Source organism: Mustela erminea, chromosome X, assembly GCF_009829155.1.
Source record: "Mustela erminea isolate mMusErm1 chromosome X, mMusErm1.Pri, whole genome shotgun sequence".
NCBI lineage: Eukaryota > Metazoa > Chordata > Mammalia > Carnivora > Mustelidae > Mustela > Mustela erminea.
Window position 1 is genome coordinate 4,301,429 of NC_045635.1, and position 19,862 is coordinate 4,321,290.

At 55.2% G+C, this 19,862-nt stretch overlaps 1 protein-coding gene across 1 annotated transcript in view; it reads right to left on the reverse strand.

Annotated features, from left to right (window-relative positions):
* Positions 1-6,705: 6,705 nt before the first annotated feature.
* PUDP (pseudouridine 5'-phosphatase) overlaps positions 6,706-19,862 on the reverse strand; it is a 78,567-nt gene continuing 65,410 nt past the window's right edge. The window contains exon 4 of the mRNA XM_032329505.1: positions 6,706-7,284. Coding sequence (XP_032185396.1) covers positions 7,108-7,284 — 177 coding nt within the window. The 3' untranslated portion in view covers positions 6,706-7,107. The remainder of the gene's footprint in view (positions 7,285-19,862) is intronic.

Sequence of the window (19,862 nt, forward strand, 5' to 3'; positions counted from 1 at the left end):
TTGCCCATAGCGGTGTGGAGGAAAGAAATCAAGGTAGAGAAGTAGAACTGGTGTTGGAAATAGTCTGGGAGGGGAGGAATGGGTGCAAAGCCCTGGTCTTCATCCTTGAGAGGCCTTAACGAAACCCTCCGTAGGAATAAGCGCACGCCATTCCTGAGGAACTGGGAGTGTGGGGAAAGGACGAGTGTCAGAGACCACGAGAGCGGCTGGAAACACCTGCCAACTCTGTTGACGCGGTTCCGGTCTTGAAGGGGCAAACGTGCTTCATCCGTGCGACCATGTGTCGGTAAGGACATCAGCAGAGAGCAAACGGCTCGTCACACACGGGCCCAAGAAGAACTTGCAGAGAGAGGGCCCTCGAGGAGGACATTTCGCAGGGTTCTCCGGAGGTAGGCTGAGATTACCAAAGACCACAGTCATGAGAGAGCTGTCTCCTGTGCGGACAGCGGTGGCGTCCCAAGACCTTTAACATTCCCCCAATGAGAGGGCATCTCAAGCTTGTTGAAAGAAAAGGATTTTTGTTGATAAAATTGGCTAGTGCAGCTAAGGCAGGCAGGGGCTCTGTGCGGCCCGAGTGTGAGGAGATGGCTATTTAAATGTAGGATCCACTGCTCGCCGGAAGCACCCCTGTGGGCCGGGTCTACACCAGGAAGGTGACCACAGGACCTCAAACATCCTTTTGTGACTCTAACTACCAAGTGGTTTTCTTTAGACGTCACAGAGGGGAAGCTGGGCGCAGATCCAGCCCCCTCACGGAGCACACCGGAACAGAAAGAGCAAACCAGAGGGCAAGGACATACGTGCATCAGTAAAAAGTGCCAGCTCATATGAGCCCTCTCCACAAATGCTAGACGACCTGCTTATGCAGACATTGAGTGTTTTGCAATTTCCAAGGGATCTGCATATGTGAATAGTTGATCTTAATTAAAATGTTTTCCAAGGGCTTTTCCATCTTTCAGCAACTGTCTGGCTCTCTGCCTTTCTTCTCAAGGTAAGTGCTCTTGTATGGGGTCCCAGGGGGTCTTGGGTGTGCCGTCAGAGAAGACGCAGGGCATGTACCCACAGAGCAGAGGTGAAGAAAGGAAGAAAGCGTTCCCTCCAGGGACACGGGCTCTGCTGGTGCTGTGTCCAAGGCATCTGTAGATCCCTGGATCTTGGCTGTCTTGGTTCTCTGGAACCCTGACAACTGGTACACTTGACTCTGGGTGGCTGACTGCTCCTGGCTGCTCTCACCGTGCCTGGCCTCCGGGCTCCGTTCGAATCCCAATCCTGTTTAGGTGTGTGTGTGTGTTCTGATTCCAAGTCATTCCTAAGGCCCAGCTGGCACTGGTTCCTCACCTATCCTGCCAGCTTTCTCAAGCTGTGTTGTGGTCCCGGAGCCCACTCCCTGGTGGCACAACCCAGGCTTGGGCATGACTCATTGACGACAGGCACTGCCAAGACTTCGCCCTCTGTCTTTGGTTCCACGGAAGGGATCCCAAGAGGCGAGCCTGGGTGATGACGGAGAAGTTTTGTGATATTTAAGGCAAGCCCCAGAGTCGGGGAAATGTACGGCGTTCGCACAAGATCAAAACAAAGCAAGCCATTGCGCGGAAGGCCGAAGACCAGGAACAAAATCTTGGCAGCAGCGTAACGAAGGAGACAGATGGCTTTCAGACATAGGAAATTTAGTCAAAACGATGTCAGATAACAGAAACCATCTTTGAAGGGGAAGAGGAAATTACAATTACAAACCACAATTCAATATCTTGTAAAGACACCCTTAAAAAGTCACGAGACAGACATGTTTAGACCAATAACTGGGATAATGCCGTCATCATCAAATAAACCCATGTAAACACTCGACGTGGCTATTCGTTGACTGGGATTTCTAGAACAATGTTAGAAGTTGGATTTCCTTCTTTGTGTCTGACTTTTCCATGGAATGTGCTTTTCACCACCAACTATGGAACGGACATGACTTTCAGAAAAGTAACGACGGTTTAGTTAAATATCTACCCATAACTTAGTAAGACTTTGAGTATCGAATGCGTACCCTCTCTTTCCTAGAGTGGATTTTGAAAATGTGCCATTTTCAGTGACTTTGTGAAACATATGAATTCCCCATCTCTTTGACAAGGATTTTTGTAAGTTGATGTATTTATGGCCTGTTTCCAAGGCCTCATGCTTGTGAAGAAACCAGAGAACATTACGATATTCAAATAGTTCTTTAAGATTTTTATGCCCTAGAGAAATACATCATCAACATTGTGGTACATAACTGCCAGTAGTTTAATGTAAAATACTCATTTCATATGCAATGCTGGAGAGACACATGTAGAATTCAGCAATCGTGGGTTTGCATCCACAAAAAGCAATGCTTTCATGCAATGCCTTAATACTAATGGGATAGTCTGACAGTCTCCAGAACAAGTTTGTGTCAGGCACCTGCTGTTCTGTGCAGAACCGGGAAGAGAAAAGTACCTATTTAGTCCTTTGGAAACCACGTGGGTCAAAAGATGCAGAGAAAACGTTGGTTGATTCAAGGGTCAATCAAACCAGGTGAGGCTACACAATGATCTGGGTGCGAGCCTCCCTTTGCTACCTTCCCCCTTCTGCAGACGTGTTAATACCCTCAGATAGGGTCTTACTTGGTTCTGCATTAACAGAGGAGTTTTTCTGATGAAACGGTACAACCAGTAAACATATCCTGTGGTTAATGGAGGACATAAAAGTGCTCATGGATGTGCACAAGATACTATGAAAGAGAGTCAGAGGGAGCCAGAATCGTTCTAGGTGTCCTGAAGTTCTGGTTTTCAGGTCCTCTGTAAACCAGGTATCTCCAAACCACGGAAACTACTGGAGAGTACCACGTGCCCTGTAACCGTGACTGTCAAGTGCCATTCGTGAAACCATCCCTTCTGTGTGCAGGACTCTCAGCCCACGTGTGACGTCAGTCCGTTCTTCAGACCAACACCCCAGAGTGGGCATGACCTGCATTTCACAGGTCGGGAATCTGAGGTCGACATGAAGCAAGACGAAGCCACACAATGTTTTAGTGGTGCAGCTGGGATCTGAACTCAACTCTATGTAATCTGAAATCCTTTGTTTTGCCGGGGATAGACTTGGGTCAGAAAGCCGCCATGTGAGGCCAAAGGGGTTGGGATTGTATCCTGTGGAATAGGAGCAGGCACACAGCATAAAGCAGAGGAGTTAATGCATGTATCTGTTATGATAAAACTGGGTTATGATGTAAAAATTTGTTTTCAAAACTCAGTAACACCATCCAGAGCATGGCCAACTTAAGAGTCCGATCAATATAATCAAAGGAACAGGAACCTCAGTAGCTAATCACGGACCGCTGTTTGCAGGACAGAGACGATCCGTATGTCTTGACAAGGCATGTCTCCTCGGGATAAAGCAGGGGTCTTCCAGACCTCCCCTCTCCCTATTAACTCACTGAACTCCAACAGAGGGAGTATCGGGTGGAAAAACCCTCGTACGGAGTCATTGGTACGTTCTTAAAATTGTGCATGTTTCACTGAAGAGGAATTAAGAAGAGACTGACTGTACCACATCTCAGGGGCTGTTGTCAATACCAAATGCTTCCAGAGGAGGTGGAGGAGATGGGCACACGCTAGCTGCCCACTAGGGCAACACCGAGCATCCACCACTCATCCCTGCATGTCCCCGAGAAAGCACACTTTTAATGCAGGGAGAAAGTAGAGCAACACTCCAAACTGCCTTGGCGGGAGTCATCGTGGTCTAAATTGGCATTCTTATTTATCCTCTGTGAAATGGATGGGCTGCTAGCAGGAGGTCATCACAAAGAGGCAGTGGGGCAACGAGGCTAATGTAGAAGAATAAGAAAGACCACATGAACCTTGGCTAACCGCCAGTACTTTCTTTGTTCAAAAAAATAAGCGTTTCGCCTCAGTTGTAACAACAAGAGAACAACATTCTTGAGATCAAATTTACCCTACGGGAAAGCGTGCACCAATCTATCTACAGCTTCGTGTCTGAGAGAATCATGAGAGCGCTTTCTGTTCTTCATGCAAAACGGCTTAAGGATTAGAAAACAGACATATTTTGGAAGAAGGGGATACTGAATCCAACAAGTGCTCATTTCACAAAGATCTTTCGTTTGCTGCACACGAAGACACTCATGTTTCCCTTACGATATTTTATGGTGTGAGTGCTGTTTGGCTTTTAAAAAAAAAAAAAACAGGTCACAGAGTCACACTTGGGTTGTACGTTTGTTGAAGGATAATTTTTTTAAGAAGAAGGTAACATCAAACGCCCATACATAACATGAACTGATGTCAAGGATTTTATTCAACTCAATTAACTGGTGAGGGACCCGGTAAGATGTTACAGTGGGTCTGAGGGGGAACTGAGAACAGACGCATACTCTGACAATCAATAATGCCGAAATGAATTTGCTGAACAGATATAAAACTGATCAACTGCCAGAGGAACCATCAGCAGAGAACCAACACTGGGCACATCTGGATCCATTACCATGACTTTGCTACTACTCCTAGTTGGAAATTAGCTCCATTGACGACACATCAGCTGGCAGGTGCTCCCAGGGAAAGCTATTCCCATATTCTAATGCCTTTCTCATCGTTCCCACTACAAAAGGTCGAGTAAATCTAGTAAAAAAAGGGGTTCACTGCCAAAGTGTAACATTGTCAAGTAAACGATCCCAAAGATGTGCTAATAAGGCTCTTGGTCACACTAGGTATGTATTCTGAATTCAAATTATATTTGGATCAAAGCCTATGTTAGACAACCGTCTGTTTTTCGAGGAGGGGGATGGGGATGGCTTTTTGTGAGATAGATACCGTATCCTCAAATGTGCACATGCACCTAGGTGAAGGTAAGATACAGCCCATAGTTATCTTCCTACTGAAAATAAACTACCGACAGCACAGTGCAGAATGGACCTCTGAGTGGAGGTCCACCGAGAGGTTCTGAGGACACGGCCTCTGAGCAGAGATCCACCAAGAGGTTCAGAGACTACGGCCTCTGAGCAGAGGTCCATCGAGAGGTTCAGAGGGCACGGCCTCTGAGCGGAGGTCCACCGAGAGGTTCTAGGGGCACGGCCTCTGAGCGGAGGTCCACCAAGAGGTTCTGAGGGCACGGCCTCTGAGCGAGGTCCACCGAGAGGTTCTGAGGGCACGGCCTCTGAGCGAGGTCCACCGAGAGGTTCTGAGGGCACGGCCTCTGAGCGGAGGTCCACCGTGAGGTTCTGAGGGCACGGCCTCTGAGCGGAGGTCCACCGAGAGGTTCTGAGGGCACGGCCTCTGAGCGGAGGTCCACCGAGAGGTTCTAGGGGCACGGCCTCTGAGCGGAGGTCCACCGAGAGGTTCTAGGGGCACGGCCTCTGAGCGGAGGTCCACCAAGAGGTTCTGAGGGCACGGCCTCTGAGCGAGGTCCACCGAGAGGTTCTGAGGGCACGGCCTCTGAGCGAGGTCCACCGAGAGGTTCTGAGGGCACGGCCTCTGAGCGGAGGTCCACCGTGAGGTTCTGAGGGCACGGCCTCTGAGCGGAGGTCCACCGAGAGGTTCTGAGGGCACGGCCTCTGAGCGGAGGTCCACCGAGAGGTTCTGAGGGCACGGCCTCTGAGCGGAGGTCCACCGAGAGGTTCTGAGGGCACGGCCTCTGAGTGGAGGTCCCCCGAGAGGTTCTGAGTGCACAGCCTCTGAGAGGAGGTCCACCAAGATTCTAGGGGCACGGCCTCTGAGCGGAGGTCCACCGAGAGGTTCTGAGGGCACGGCCTCTGGGCGGAGGTCCACCGAGAGGTTCTAGGGGCACGGCCGCTGAGCGGAGGTCCACCAAGAGGTTCTGAGGGCACGGCCTCTGAGCGGAGGTCCACTGAGAGGTTCTAGGGGCACGGCCGCTGAGCGAAGGTCCACCAAGAGGTTCTGAGGGCACGGCCTCTGAGCGGAAGCGGAGGTCCACCGAGAGGTTCTAGGGGCACGGCCACTGAGCAGAGGTCCACTGAGAAGTTCTAGGGGCACGGCCTCTGAACGGAGGTCCCCCAAGAGGTTCTAGGGGCACGGCCTATGAGCGGAGGTCCACCAAGAGGTTCTAGGGGGCACGGCCTCTGAGTGGAGGTCCACCAAGAGGTTCTAGGGGGCATGGCCTCTTGAGTGGAGGTCCACCAAGAGGTTCTGAGGGCACGGCCTCTGAGCAGAGGTCCACCGAGAGGTTCTGAGCACACAGCCTCTGAGAGGAGGTCCACCAAGAGGTTCTAGGGGCACGGCCTCTGAGCAGAGGTCCACCGAGAGGTTCTAGGGGCACGGCCTCTGAGCGGAGGTCCACCGAGAGGTTCTGAAAGCACAGCCTCTGAGTGGAGGTCCATTGAGAGGTTGTAGGGGCATGGCCTCTGAGCAGAGGTCCACCGAGAAGTCTTGAGGGCACAAAAGATGGTCAATTTTGCTAATAAGGAGAAGGACTTCTCCATGTTCGTCCACGACACGGCGTTTCCACTCAGACTGCAAACAAAACGCAGCGATGATCTCCCTCTGTCAGCTGCTGTGGCACGTTAAGACCCACACTTTAAAAAGCGACGTTGTAAGGAAGAATATAAATGTAACGTATATGTACCTACGTACTACATATACACACACATATGTGTAAGCATACACATCTATTTTACATTTTCCAGCCAGGGCTTCAAAAACCGAAAAGGAAAAGAAAGGAACACAGAGAGGATTCAGTTTTGTCTTGGAAAAGGATGTATTTTACATATACGTGGATTCGTGTAAGTACGTGTACATACGCAGGCACACGTACACACACACGCACGAGCACGGTCACGCAAGCGTGTGTCCTGGCCGTAGGGGACTCTTACATGACCAGTGCGAGGCCACGACACCGTACGGTCACCCCCCAGGGTGTATGATTATGGAAATGAGCGTTTCGGTCCCTGTCCTGGGCTGTGTCTGCTGTGCTGTCTCTCAGCTGGGACATGGCTTGTCAGTGCGGGTCCACCATGCCAAGGCCACGTGGGATAGAAGGTCGAGTTCACGGGCTGGAAGGACCGGTCACGTGGCGATCTCCTGGGTGCCGGGGTTCAGCCGAGTGGGCGCCGTGCGGCCGAGAGGCAGGGTGGGCCGCTCACGCGTAGGGCGGCAAACCGAACAGCTCGGGCTGGAAGTCCTGCAGGGAATCCAGCACCAGGGTGGCCTTGGACGTCAGGTGTCGCTGCAGGTTCCGATCCGGAACCATGACCACCTGCATGCCAGCTGCAAGGGCCGCTTCCACGCCGTTGGGAGCGTCTTCAAACACGAGGCACTGTGGGGTAGGAAGAGAGACAAGGTTGAGACGGCCTTTCCCGGAACCAGGCAGCTAGACTAGGTTCTCACGATTTCTATGACGGACGTGCTCGCTGGCGCTGCCGCAGTGTACACGGACACCGAGACGAAGTCGGACACACCGTCCCGCAGGCTTCCCACAGGCCCGACGATACGGGGGACAGCGTTCCGTCACTGCCAACAGGGCGCTCGCCCCTCGTGGTGTAGCTGGGTGGCAAGACGGGATGGTAGGTTTGTGTCCTCTTGGAATCGTACAAATCTGTGCCACCGATAATGGGACACTCAGAGCACAAGAGTCAAGTGTGTGAGCAAGGGCGGGGGGGCACGTGTTTTCAACATGAAGTCACTCCAGACCTCAGACGGTTTAGGAACCGCAGCGTGGAAAGTGAGTGGTTAAGGTGTCTCAGCGGAAGCCTGGCCTGTGTGTGCACAAGGCGACTACTTCCAGCACCCAGACCAGCTCCCAGGAGCGGGATCTCCTTCGGCTTACCACGCAAACCCACCCTAGTAAACCCCCGACACTGCCACCCCGTCAGACACCCATATCTACAAGCGGGTTTCTGGGCACTGTGGTTATCAGGAAGCTGTGAAATGTACCATCCCGGGAATAATGCCCCGAGACTCTCCAACCGAGAGAGCCCGAGTCCGTGCGTGGGGAGATGAGCCTGTTGTCCTACGTCACTCTGCGTCCAGGGCAGACAGGAACCCAGCAAGTTCCCTCCGTGCCTGGAAACAGCCTCACTGATTCTGTCAGTGAAGGTTCTTCTCTGTAGGGACCCGACACGCGTAAAGGGGCTGCAGTCACAGCTGGGAGAAGCTCACCCGTTGTTCCTCTACTGTGCACGGGTGACCCCCAGCTGCCAGGAGACGCCCAGGTCACACCTTTTGACCTTCCCGAGCCCTGTTCCCCTCCTTTCGTCACGAGAACTCTGTCATGGGTGGGCAGTGGCACCCACTGACCCAGCGAGGCTCAGGGACGCCGCTCGGGGTGCGGTGCAGCACGGCAAGTTCTGCCTGTCCTGGGGCCCGCAGGTCTCTGGCAAACACATACACGTTCACACTCACTCACACGTGCACACATGACACTTGCACACAGAAGACGCCGGCACTCTGGCACAAGTGAGCACACTCAGACACACACACACACATTCACATACGCACACAGAAACGGACACTCAGGCACGCGTGTAACACACACACACTCAGACAAAACTGCAAACTCACAGACATTCATGGATGTTCAAACAGAGACACAGTCAAGTTCTTTCGTGCTGGAGAGATCAGGGGCAGAACGCGGACCCTTTCCTTTTCTCTTCCTCCCCTTTCCCGCTGCCTGGGCTACGAGCAGGGCCAGCTGAGGGCCAGCAGCAGGCTGTGCTCATTGGAGGCCGGTCTGTCCAGGGAGTGGGTCTCTGAGCTCTGAAAACAATGCAGATTCGGAGAAACAGCGCGCTCTGTCCCTCTGCCTTCGTTCTGAGAACTTAGGAAGGCGCGCGGGCTCTTTTCCAAGCTGTGGGCGTCCACACGGAGTCAATGATGTCCATGGAGCGGGACTGAGTCTCCTTAGAACGGGCACCTGCGTTCTTCATCGGCCTCAGACACGCGCTCTTAGGGGCACTAGCAGGCGCGCGTCCTTACACAGAGTCGGCACCGCACTCTCCGCGTCCTCCACCGCCGCAGGTGGGACCACGAGGGGCATTTACACGTCCAGGGGCTCCGGGGAATGGACCGACGCCCCGCGTTCCACGAGGGTCTGGCACTTTGTGCCGGCACCAGCGAAAGGTCAGCGGGAAGAGAGGAGGAGGGTTTGTCCGTCCGTCCATCGGGACAACGGTGCTCGGCGGACGTCATGAAAAGCAGCTTTTGTTATCCTTGTGCGGCCCCTGCCAAGGGTCATGGGAGAGAGACGCCGAGCCTCAGAGACCCCGGCAGTCGCCGAAACGAGGGCCCGGAACTCGGCGGAGGGTGTGCGCAGCGGAGCGCTCCTTCCGGACGCGCCCACCGCACACCAGCACTGGCCGCGAGGAATGGAGAGGGACACGCAGGACCCCACGGGCATTTAGGGCCGCGGCGCACAGCACCCGGCAACCCTCTCCGGAGGTCGGCCGTCCCCTCACGTGCACCTATCGAGCCGGTTTGTTTCCCATTTACGACGCGTCCGCACCAGCGGCCGACGGCACCGCGCACACGCGCCCTAGGACCGACCCGTGAGGGCTGCGATGTGCACGCGAGCGCGCGGGGCCTCCGAGGCACGAGGAGGAGCGGAAGCGCGGGGCGCGCGACGGGGGTGGCGGAACAGACCGCGCCACGGTCAGGCCGCGTGCAACGTTGTCCCTGTGCACAAGCGCGGCAACCCTGCCACGCCGGAGCGCGCGGGGCAAAGCCGGGGACCGGGGCTGCAGTGTGGCGTCCTGCAGCGGCGCAACGCTGTGGCTGGAAAGGCGCCGAGCACCCGCGGTCCGGGACGCGGACGCAGCCCCACGAACAGTCCTAGCGTAGCGCATCTCCCTACTGAAACCCGACAGCCGAAGTCCGAACCGTGCCCGACCCGACTCTGTGCATCGCAGCCCTCGACGGTCACGAAGCCACTGAAAGAGAAGCCAGGACGGCACCGCTCGCCTCCCGCACACACGGCAGGAAGAAGGGGGTCTAGTCAAAGACCCAAACGTCTCCGTGGGGTTTCTGCCCGCCCTGCCGGCTCACGGACAGGGAGTCTCACCCCGCTGAGCTCCGCGTCCTTCTGTGAAGGTCTCTGTGTTCCCCGAGCTCTGACCCGGCCCTTCCCACCCCGCGCTGACGCATGACACGGGGGCATAAACCCCTCCACAGCCACCTGCAATATGTGAACTATTTACGTGCACTTGGCTCTTTGCAGGAAGGAGGGCTGCGGCAGCAGACACCTTTGTCCGTCGCTGACCCCGCGTCCCGGCCCTCGGCATGAGATTCACCTGTGCACCTGTATGGACGCGTGTGGGGCGTGCTGTGATTAACGTGTGATTTTTGGTAGCGGGCCACAGGCAGTGGGCTCTCCAGGACACGCTCCCACCACCTCGAGGAAGCTTCTGGGCAGGGGAACACCGTCCTCTGGCCCATGTTCACGGGACAGGGACAGCCCCTGGTTGTGAGGTGGGGGGCTGGAGCGTCCTGGCTTCTCAGGGTGTCCCGGCCCACAGTGAGCATCTGCTGACCTCCCGCTGGTTCAACAGAGACGCTGGAGCCGTCCCGGCCCAGGACACAGTGCGACCAAGGGGCTGCGGGGCTGGAGCCCAGCGGGTGACCAGGCCCTGTCTGTGTTACAGGGAAAGGCTCTGGACCACAAGAAGTTTGGGAGGAAACGAGCATTCACACGGGCACACAGGTGGCAGACATTAAGACCCAAGCCCGGGTCTGCATGATGTCGTGTTCTTGTCATGGTGCATGCTGATGGTGAAAGTTAATCCGAATTCTGTCTCCACAGCTGGAAACGGGCTTAATTCCAGGGTAGGCTGAGGGGCTGGATTCACAAGGAGGGACACCTGCAAGTATCTGGGAGGTGAAGCATTTCAGGGGCTCCCGGCCCAGATGTACCGAAAGCACTCGTCTGCACAGGTGTGCACGGACCAGAGCCCGGCCTGCGGCGTCCGTGCGCGTCTCCTCGCCGCCTGGTCCACAGCGGCAGCCGGGGCGTCCCCGGGTCCTCGCGCTTGAGTCCTTGAAAGACAGACACCGTCTAACGACGACGTGCCATCCTGGGACGCGCCGGTCCGGCGTGACACGCTCTTGTGAGACCTCGGTGGTATGCACGGAAATTTGTGGGATTTTGCAAATACTTCAGCAAAAGGCAGTCTGACGGTGGAGGCGTGGGACAGGAAGCAAAGGTCGTTCCAACCTTTCTGACCCGGTGGGCGGGGGGGCCACTGTCTCGGTGGAAGGCAGCTTGGTTTTGTGACAGGTTCGGCAGAGAAGGAGCCTGTGTGGCCAGGTGCCCCGCCGCGACGGCGATGAGCAACGGGGAGAGACCGGGCAGGGCCGCAGCAGCTCTCGGCTTCTGTAAGGTAAGCTCAGGAGCCACGAGGGACGGGAGCAGGGCTAGGAGACTCTGATGCGGAGGGAGGGACGGCCACCCAGAGGTGTCCTGTCCATCTCCCCCTCTGCTGTGACGCCAGGGTCATGCTTCCTGCTCGGCCCCCCCACACTATGATTTTGGATCACAAGGAAGTCTATGTCCCCACTGTGACCTCTGGTCATGTGTCCTCACCAGCTCAGGTCAGCAGAGCAAGGACAGGCTGGCGGGGGCCCCAGAGGGAGGGGACCAACTGGACGAGGGCCGGTCTTCAACTCCGGCCCCATGTTCCCACGGGACAGAAGTGCCCAGACTGACTAGAGGGTTTGCGCGGTGTCTAATCCTGGGTTTCCAGCAGTCACCATGGTGCCTTTTAAGGAACCGGCACATGCTTCACACATGACTACATGGTCTTGAGGGAACAGAGGGCTTCTCCCTTGTTGGTGGAGCAAAGTCGGAGAGGAACTCACTTCAGGTTCACTCCCCAAATGCTCTGAAGACGATCTGGCATTGCCCTGGTTCACCCGTGAAACACTCCCATGGGCGTGCCCGTCGCGGCTCAGTAGGGATGGTCAGACTCTAACCCCTGGAAGCAGAGCTGACTAAACCACGGTTTCTAAGGGAAAACTGTGCATCAGTTTTTGCAGATGTTATGCTCTGTGTTCATTTCGTCATACCAAGTTCGGGTCTTACACTGTGAGACATCAAATCGCGACGGAGGCCGTAAGCTTCATTTCTGAGGGGTTTTCCGTCGGCAGGGCTCATAGTGAAGGTTGGTTGTATTCATCTCCACGTTCTGGTCAGACGGCGCATGAGGGTAAGTACCATGGTACTGTGAGGACGCGTCTGGATACCCTTCATCAGGGCTCCCGTTAAATAATAAACCTTTAAGTAAGATCAAAGTGACAGAAGCTCGCGCGTATTTTGCTATTAATTAGTACTTTTGTTTATACTGTTTGTCCATCCACGCCGCCATCTACGCATCCAGCCGTGCATTCATGCCTAGCTACCCATCCATCCCCCCCAACCCGCCATGCCTCCATCCGTGAGCTGTCTATTCACCCATTCCTCCCTGTCTTCCTCCCTCCGTCATCTATGTATCTATCCCTCCACCCATCATCTGTCTACCCGTCTATCCAACCACTGGCCGCCTATCTATCCATCCATTCCTCCCTCCCTTCCTGCCTCCATCTACCCTCTGTCCATCCCTCCCTCCATCCAGCATCTACCCATCTAGGCGTCCTTCTCTGCCTTCCTGCCTCCATCATCTGTCACACCTCCCTCCCTCCATCCATCATCTGTCCATCTATCAAACCATCAGCCATCTATCCATCCATTCCTCCCTCCCTTCCTGCCTCCATCTACCCTCTGTCCATCCCTCCCTCCATCCAGCATCTACCCATCTAGGCGTCCTTCTCTGCCTTCCTGCCTCCATCATCTGTCACACCTCCCTCCCTCCGTCCATCATCTGTCCATCTATCAAACCATCAGCCATCTATCCATCCATTCCTCTCCTGTCCTCCCTCCGTCCATCATCTGTCACCCCTCCCTCCTTCCATCCATCATCTATCGAACCACCAGACATCTATCCATCCACTCCTCCTTCCCCTCATCCCTCCATCATCTACCTGTCCCTCCGTCCATCTATCCATCATCTATTCATCCCTCCCTCCACCATCTACCTGTCTATCCCTCACTCCATCTATCCATCCATCCGTCTGGTACCTATCCATCCCTCCGTCACCTATCCATCCGTCCGTCCATCCATCCATCCATCATCTATCTACCCATCTATCCAACCATCTATCTCTCCATCCATTCTTTCCACCCTCCACCCACCATCGATCCATCCATCCCTCCCTCCATCCATCATCAGCCCATCCCTCCCTCTATCCATCCATCATGTCTACCCCTCCCTTCCTCCATCCATCCATCCATCCATCCATCCATCCAACCATCCACGCATCCATCCAACCACCCATCCATCCATCCATCCAACCATCCATCCATCCATCCAACCATCCATCCATCCATCCATCCATCCAACCATCCATCCATCCATCCAACCATCCATCCATCCATCCATCCAACCATCCATCCATCCATCCATCCAACCATCCATGCATCCATCCAACCATCCACGCATCCATCCAACCACCCATCCATCCATCCATCCAACCATCCATCCATCCATCCAACCATCCATCCATCCATCCATCCAACCATCCACGCATCCATCCAACCATCCACGCATCCATCCAACCACCCATCCATCCATCCAACCACCCATCCATCCATCCATCCAACCATCCATCCATCCATCCAACCATCCATGCATCCATCCAACCATCCATCCACCCATCCAACCATCCATCCATCCATCCATCCAACCATCCACGCATCCATCCAACCACCCATCCATCCATCCATCCAACCATCCATCCATCCATCCAACCATCCATCCATCCATCCATCCATCCATCCAACCATCCATGCATCCATCCAACCATCCATCCATCCATCCACCCGTCCAACCATCCATCCATCCAACCATCCATCCATCCATCCAACCATCCATCCATCCATCCATCCATCCAACCACCCATCCATCCATCCATCCAACCATCCAACCATCCAACCATCCATCCATCCATCCATCCATCCATGCATCCATCCAAGCATCCATCCAACCATCCATGCATCCATCCGTCCATCCAACCATCCATCCAACCATCCATGCATCCATCCAACCATCCATCCATCCACCCATCCAACCATCCATCCATCCATCCATCCATCCATCCATGCATCCATCCAAGCATCCATCCAACCATCCATGCATCCATCCGTCCATCCAACCATCCATCCAACCATCCATGCATCCATCCAACCATCCATCCATCCACCCATCCAACCATCCATCCATCCATCCATGCATCCATCCAAGCATCCATCCAACCATCCATGCATCCATCCGTCCATCCATGCATCCATCCAACCATCCATCCATCCATCCACCCATCCAACCATCCATCCATCCATCCATCCAACCATCCATCCATCCATCCATCCAAGCATCCATCCAACCATCCATGCATCCATCCAACCATCCATCCATCCATCCAACCATCCATGCATCCATCCAACCATCCATCCATGCATCCATCCAACCATCCATGCATCCATCCAACCATCCATCCATCCATCCACCCATCCAACCATCCATCCATCCAACCATCCATCCATGCATCCATCCAAGCATCCATCCATCCATCCAACCATCCATCCATCCAACCATCCATCCATCCATCCATCCAACCATCCATGCATCCATCCAACCATCCATCCATCCATCCAACCATACATGCATCCATCCAACCATCCATGCATCCATCCAACCATACATGCATCCATCCAACCATCCATCCATGCATCCATCCCTCCCTCCCTCTATCCATCCATCATCTATCTACCCATCCATCCATCCATCCATCCACCCACCATCCATCCATCCATCCACCCACCATCGATCCATCCTTCCCTCCCTCCATCCATCATCTACGTATCTATCCGTCCCTCTTTCTATCCATCATCTGTCCACCCCTCCCTCCCTTCCTCCATCCATCCGTCCATCTAGCTATGCATCCATCCCTCCATCCATCATCCATCCATCCACCCATCCGTCATCTATCTATCCGTCCCTCCCTCTCTCCCCCCCTGTGCTAACTGTCATCAGTTTGTTGACTTACCTACCTCCCTACTGACTATGCACCCATCCCCTACCTGCAGTTGTAGATCCCAGCTCCTAGCTGTGCTGTGCTCCCCTATGGAACCATGTCTGACTTCGACACCCCCGACATGTGCTTTGGTAATGTAACAAGTAGCTTGCACGTCGCAGGGCTACTGTCTTCCTGAGTTAATTCTGGTCTGGAAATCAAAGAACAAAACTGGCAGTGACATAAACATATTCACAACCAAATCCTCTGGAGTCCCAAGCCATGTGCATGAATGAACGGCCCCACTAAACGGATCCCTATTCCTTTCGGGAAAAGCCTTTGAAGGAGTGTAGGATTTAACAACTGGGTGGTCGTGGGCACGTGTGGGAGGCTTCCTGGGAAATTCTGCCTCATTTTATTCACAAAAACTACATTGTGGGGCTCTGAGTGCATTCTAAGGCATTTCCATGCAAATCAGCTGCTGAGCAAGGGACTTGCACAGAGCTCAGAAACCTTTGTCCAATGTTCTTTTAATAATATAGATTCTGGGTCCACCAAATTGGTCAGGAGCCATGGAGAAGCCCGACAAAGCTCTCAAAGGTACTGGGGATTTGAAAGATTCATAAAACACGTCTTGGCAGTTTCCAGACAGTCAACACAACCCTTCTGTTCTTCTTTCAACTTTACGCATGCATGTAAATGTGCAAAATCATACCGGCCTTCCCCAGCGTTCCACACGACACTCCTGGTACACAGGTGTGACCCGAGGTCCCTGTCAGTTGGTGTGTTAGGAGCTCAGCTAGGACATCGTCCCCACGGAGATTATCCATGAATGTAATTAATACACCTACACGTGCGATGCACAGGCAGAACTGAGCTCCCCCCAAATCCACGCTGAATACCAACTCCCACGGTGTGACTGTGTTTGCGGACAGGGTGTTTAGGGGGATTTTCAGGTTAAATGGGCCCTGGCGCAGGGTGCGGGGGAGGCAGTCAGACAGGCCTGGAGTCCTCACAGAAGAGAAGGAGCGAGACTGCTCTGCTCCGCACTCCCACGGTCCGAGGAAAAGCCACGGCAGGACAAAGGCACGTGAGGGTGCAAACCAACCGCACAGGCACCCTGATGTTGGGCTCCCCGCGTCCTGTGAGACCACGAGAGCATACATGTCCGTCGTCCAGGCCACCCGGTGTGCGGTGTCTAACACCACATGTAGAGCATTAACTTGTATGTAACGGTCGACGACCACTTTCTTGCTGGAAGAACTGCCTTGAGATGTGTCAGGGCAAAGGGAATAAGGGTTTCCTCCGTGGCCCAGCTCCCCGCGTCCCCAGAAGAGCGAAGGCACAGCCACGCTGGGCTGTCTCAGTGAAGGCCGGCTGCAGAGGCTCAGGCACATGAAATGGTCACGGGCGAGCAGAGTGTCTTTGCTGCCCTGAGGACAGGCGTTCTCTGAGCCATCTCCAACGCTCCTGTGCAGGAGAGGCTGGCAAGGACAGAGAACGTGGTCTGCGCACAGGGAGAGCCGCTGTAGGTCACTGGGCATCGCTGTCACACGGGAGGTGCGCGTGTCCCGGCCCCCCACGCGGCAGCTTCCGGTGTCTGGGTCCCGACCCATTGCGGCCGACCCAGCCACCTGCTTCCTGGCCAGGGAAGCTCCATGAACGGACCTGCGCTGCGGTGTTCATGAAGGTCCGTGGAGGCTCCTGCCCTCAAACTCCCGAGACGCCCCCCTCACGGAAGGGGAGCCCGTTTTCACGCCGTGCCCTTGCAGACGCAGCATTTCCAGAAAGGAGGGCGCGCTGGTTCTCAGGGGAGGTGTGCGACTGTCTCGTCTCGTCTACCGAGCCCCGTGCTGACGTTCGATTCTAAGCTGTCCACTAGCATGTCATCATGGGCAGGGTTTCCGGAATGCTCTGCGATGCACCCATCCAGGGAGATCGTCTCCAGAAAGCAGAATCCGTGGGCTCCAGGGTGGACTGTGGGTCTGTGACGGACAAGGAGCACAGCCATGACCCTGGAGGTCCTGCTTGTGCTTCAGTCTGTTGAGTCAGCGTTGCTTACGGAGCTCCCCCAAGGTAGAAGCTTGTTTTCAGAGGAAGGCGCTGAACGTCCCCTAGACGTTTTAGGGAGAAGTATTGGGGGGAAGTTTAGTTTTGCACGACATACGCTGTGCTGCGGCAGAAGTCCTGTTGACACAGATACGTTCATCTTGTTTCCGTAGACGTCCTCCAGTTTCCTTCCAAAATCCCTTAAGGGACTCACAATAACTAGAACAGACGACACCAACTTTCCCTCTCCATGTCTGCAGGGCTGCAGCACTGCGGTTCTGTCGGCATCGCATCCGACATGAAAGTGAGTAAAAAGGTAAAGCGCCCTGGGACCCCTGCCCTTCCCTCCCCTGCCTGGTCAGCTGTGGGCTCTGCAGAGTGTCCGGGAGAAAATGTGCCAAGGGGACACAAGGTCAGGTCACCAGGAGGGTGTCCCGTCCACCATCCTCTTCCTTTAGACAAGGGGAACGCAAACATCGCCTCTCGGGATGCAGACGGGCATCTCTCTTCCCGTCTGGACTCAACGATTCAGGAGGCGCGCTGGGACGAGGAGCGTGCGAGCAGGACAAGAATGGTGTCCCGGCCCCTGGCAGCGGGGTGCTGGGAAGGGGGCACTGCCGGGCAGAGCCAGGGAATGCTGTGGAGAGGGCGCCCGAGCCCTGAAGCCGGGTGGGGAACAGTGCGGAAGGGGTCATGGGTCCCAACGGGCTTGGAGCTTCTCTCAGGAGTATTAAGGACAGGCCCCGCGTTTCCGAGGCTCTTCTTGGGGTTTGCAAATGGAATGTGCGTTGTAATTGGTTGCTAAGATTCTGAGCGGAACCCAATCCTGTCCAGAGTCCTATGCGTGATCTCAGAACCGCACTCGGGTCTTCTCTTCTGGGACGGCAGCCAGCGGACGCCGTATCGTCCGCCAGCTTTCCTGCTCTGCCCGGAGAGTACAGAGGAGGAGCACGCTTGGACCTCCCGTGGGTTTATGCCGGTGAGTTCAGTCTCTTCAGTGTGCAGCGCACTCTCTCCCTTTAGAAACGGAGCGGCAGTGAGGAGCTCTGACCCTCGCGCAGACACGGCGTCCCCACCGAGTGAGTGCCGGCATGTGTGGGACGCAGGTCTCTGAGTGTGGCACCAGCCTCCTCCCGACCAGGGCACCCCAGGACCGGGGGAGGGAGTCGCTGCGGGTCAGCAACGGGATCCTGGAAGAATGAGTATCCGAACCCTGGATGACGGTGGAGAACCAGCGGAGAAGGGTCCCAGGAAGGAAGCCCCGGGCGGGGTGGCCGGGAGCAGCTTGACTCCTGCAGCACATGTCATTTGAACACACCGTGACCGTCTTCTGTGCATTCTGTAAGTGGGGGAAACTGAAACCGGCAACAAGCACGGAATTGGGCAGCACGAGCCCCCAAGATGTCCACGCCTCACTGACCAGAACCTGGGACGGCGGTCCCTCATGTGGTGAACGGGCTTTGTGGGTGGGATTCAGGTCACGGACCTCCAGGCAGGGCGGGTGTCCCAGACAGAAGGCGGCAGGGGGTGGGGGTGGGGGGTCCTAACCGGATCAGGTGCTTCCGGAAAAGCTGCACACGTTCTCTGGCTGGAGTGGGGGGGACGCTGCAGAGACAGAGACAGAGACAGAGACTTCGAGGGTAGGAAGGGTTCGAAGTAGCTTCCTCCTAAGTTCTGGGAGACAGGACCAGAGGAGGCCTGCAGGACCGGAGGGCACAGCGCCAGGGACAGCCAAGCGGGAAGGCGGACCAGGGTCCTACCCCGCAAGGAACTGGATTCTGGCGACTCACGACCTGATGGCCTGCGACACGGGCTCTTCCGCAGCCTCTGGAGAGCAGCGCGGCCCGGTAGGTCCTGACGCCACACCCGAGTCCTGGAGAAGGGAAGCTGGGATGCCACAGACCGAATCCTGACCTGGGGAACCCAGAGATAAAGCCCAGTGTTGCTTCCAGTGACTCCGTGTGTGGTAGCCGCCTACAGCAGCGGTGAGGACTAGGCCTAGGAGGGACTCGTCCAGGGCTGAGCCTCCGAGTGCATAGGTAAGGCTGATCCAAAATACTTACTTATGGATTTTATAAATCATGGTGGAAAAAGATAAAAACAACCACACACCCTCTAGCTGTGCTCCGAGGTCTGCAGCTAATAAGACAGACCCATTGTCTTCCCCAAAGTACGAAGGAAGAGCGTGTGCTGATTCACTGATGGCTGAGAAAGGCGATGTCGGCAAGAAATTCCCGTCACAGCAGCCAACCTGCCTCCCTTGTGCAAGATCCACACCCAACGCCTCGTGCGTTCATCCGGGGGACAAACTTGTGTGTAGGAGACAAGAGCTCCCACTTTAATCCTGTTGACGGAAGGAGGATGGGGCTGTTCAGAATTCGGACAGTGTTCAAGACGGATGGGTCCGAGGCCTCCCGCACCCCGCAGAGATTTCGATCCTCTCGCAAACACTTGGGACAAAGTTGCAGCCAAGTGTGGGCCGAAGCGGGTGTCCACATGTCCCCGTCGGCCTGGAGTGCAGCTTCCAGGACACAGAGATTTGGGGCTACACGTGCAACACTCCTCAAACCCCTGAGGTGACCTCCGCACTGCAGCTTAAACACACAAAGCAATGCGGACGTGACCTGCTTCGGACAAGCCTTTACAAAAAAAAACCAGAAAACCACCCCAAATTTATTAAACGCCCTCCTCGGGAATCACCGGGGCGTATGCACTGAGTATTGACTTAACCCAGATTGTGCCGACACCCGT